Source organism: Coregonus lavaretus, assembly GCF_964263955.1.
Source record: "Coregonus lavaretus genome assembly, chromosome: 29".
Lineage (NCBI taxonomy): Eukaryota > Metazoa > Chordata > Actinopteri > Salmoniformes > Salmonidae > Coregonus > Coregonus lavaretus.
Window position 1 is genome coordinate 20375858 of NC_140016.1, and position 2106 is coordinate 20377963.

A 2106-nucleotide genomic window follows, 5' to 3' on the forward strand; every position below is an offset into this window, starting at 1 on the left:
GACCACTTCCTTTTTCATCTTTGACAACATCCGGTTCTCAGTGTCCCTCTCTCACCACAGTGAGGCACTGTTGCGCTTCACACGCATTTACACCACAACACTTACTACAGATGTTAGTGAGAATTAAATAATTAAATAAAGTCAAATGAAACCAACATTGGTTAATGTCCATAATTTAAAAGAAAATGGCCTACTCGCCTCATTTCTACAATAGGAACACCAAGTAAAACGTACATCCACACAAGAACTGTCAGAAAAAAACTGGCTTTCATTTAATTTCAGCCATAGAGTTTATCACACTGATAGTAAAAACAAACAGACAGCATGAAGTGAACCAGGATACAAAGAATGTGGCAGACTAACAGTGTTCTATAAGGCTTGAATGTGTTCTATGATCAGTCTTAGTGACTTTAATGAACAGCTATTAGGTCTCAGATTCCAAACATGAAAACTAGATGGGCTCAAAAGGCACACAAATCATTTCCTGAAGTTTATATATTTGGCAAAACATTGATCTTCATTCAGATGGTTCTCTGCTCATATCAGACAGAATGTGAATGACATACATGAGCTGACAAGTTACCCTTTCCATAATCATTAACCGTGTCCAAATATGACATAAGAAACTGGAGGTGTTGAGTACCATAAAAGGTCGCTCACATTACCAATAGCAAAAGCAGCACAGCTATCATGTCTACATTGGCTCTCTTTCAGACCAGATGTGTTCAGACAACTGGTGTGTCCCTTTCCTTTACCGACTTTGAGATCACTATCATGTGTGAAAGTCAATAGCAACCATTTCCTGAGTTATTCAACCACACAACACTATGAAGATATTGCAACCATTTTCAAATCATGCTTAGAATGATAAACTAAGAGAATGTTAATTATACCAAAAATGTATTATCTAAACGTACATTACTGGAAGTTGGAAGTAACACATGGTCAGTCCATAGAAGGAACAACATAGATATTCTGATTTCGATCACACAACATGCATGCTGAAACAGGCACATAAACCATCAATCTCCCAGTGCAAAGGCCTCAATGCATTCTTGGACATTGAACAAGTTTTACAAAACACCCAGCTTTCAAAAAAGAGAGCAATCATTCTCAAATGTGTAGGGGAGCGATAGGTGTAGAGCAAGCGACTGATTGATTAATTAACATAATCATTTGGCAATCATAATTCATTGATCGTTTAAATGATCACATAGCGGACGAGGCGTGGATCAGGGATGAGAAGGAGAAAGGGTTCAGCTTGTAGCCTGTTCCACTGTAGAACTTATTCTGGAACTCCACCCTAGGAGAGAGACAAAGAACAAACAGACAATATTGCTCATCATATATTTTCTCCAAACCTCTATTCACACACTCCTCTCCCCCTTTCTCCTTCACTCATTCTGTCTCCCCCCCCCCCCTACCACCACCACCCATCTCCCGCCCTCCATCCCCCAATCTCTCACCAGTGCAGACGCAGGGCATGCAGGAAGGCAGACAGGCCCTCCATGACCAGGAGGATGGCGACTGTCAGCACGGCGAAGAAGGAAAAGACTACAAACAGGACCACAGATCCCACGTAGCCTTGCCCGGTTAGGGCGATACGCATCACCATCACCCAGAGCACCTCTGACAGCTCTGGAGAGAGGGAATACACGGAGTAGGAGCTACAGCGAGTTAGTACTATTTAAAAATATGAGTTGTGTGCAATGAGTCACTACAAATCAGTGGAGAACGAGGGTGTGTGTGTGTGACTCACGTGCGTGTGCGAGGCTGAGGGCCCACAGTCGTAAGTAAGAGGCTGTGTTGGAGATGCAGCCTAGACAGTACTCTATGGTGTGGATGGCCTGGTGCATGAACACATCAGCAGCATCAAACTCCTACAGACACAGAGAGAATGTCCTTAAAAAATATATATATATATATATATATATATATATATACACACACACACACACACACACACACACAGTACCAGTCAAAAGTTTGGACACACCTACTCATTCCAGGGTTTTTCTTTATTTTTACTATTTTCTACATTGTAGAATAATAGTGAAGACATCAATCAAAATATATTTTATATTTGAGATTCTTCAAAGTAGCCAC

General features: G+C 41.1%; 1 protein-coding gene across 2 annotated transcripts in view; it reads right to left on the bottom strand.

Moving 5' to 3' along the window:
• Window positions 1-248: 248 nt before the first annotated feature.
• tcirg1b (T cell immune regulator 1, ATPase H+ transporting V0 subunit a3b) overlaps window positions 249-2106 on the bottom strand; it is a 12265-nt gene continuing 10407 nt past the window's right edge. For both annotated transcript variants that reach the window (XM_084147381.1, XM_084147382.1), the window contains exons 18-20: window positions 1760-1880; window positions 1467-1638; window positions 249-1303 (exon numbers count right to left, since the gene is read on the bottom strand). In XM_084147381.1, coding sequence (XP_084003507.1) covers window positions 1210-1303; window positions 1467-1638; window positions 1760-1880 — 387 coding nt within the window. In that variant the 3' untranslated portion in view covers window positions 249-1209. The remainder of the gene's footprint in view (window positions 1304-1466; window positions 1639-1759; window positions 1881-2106) is intronic.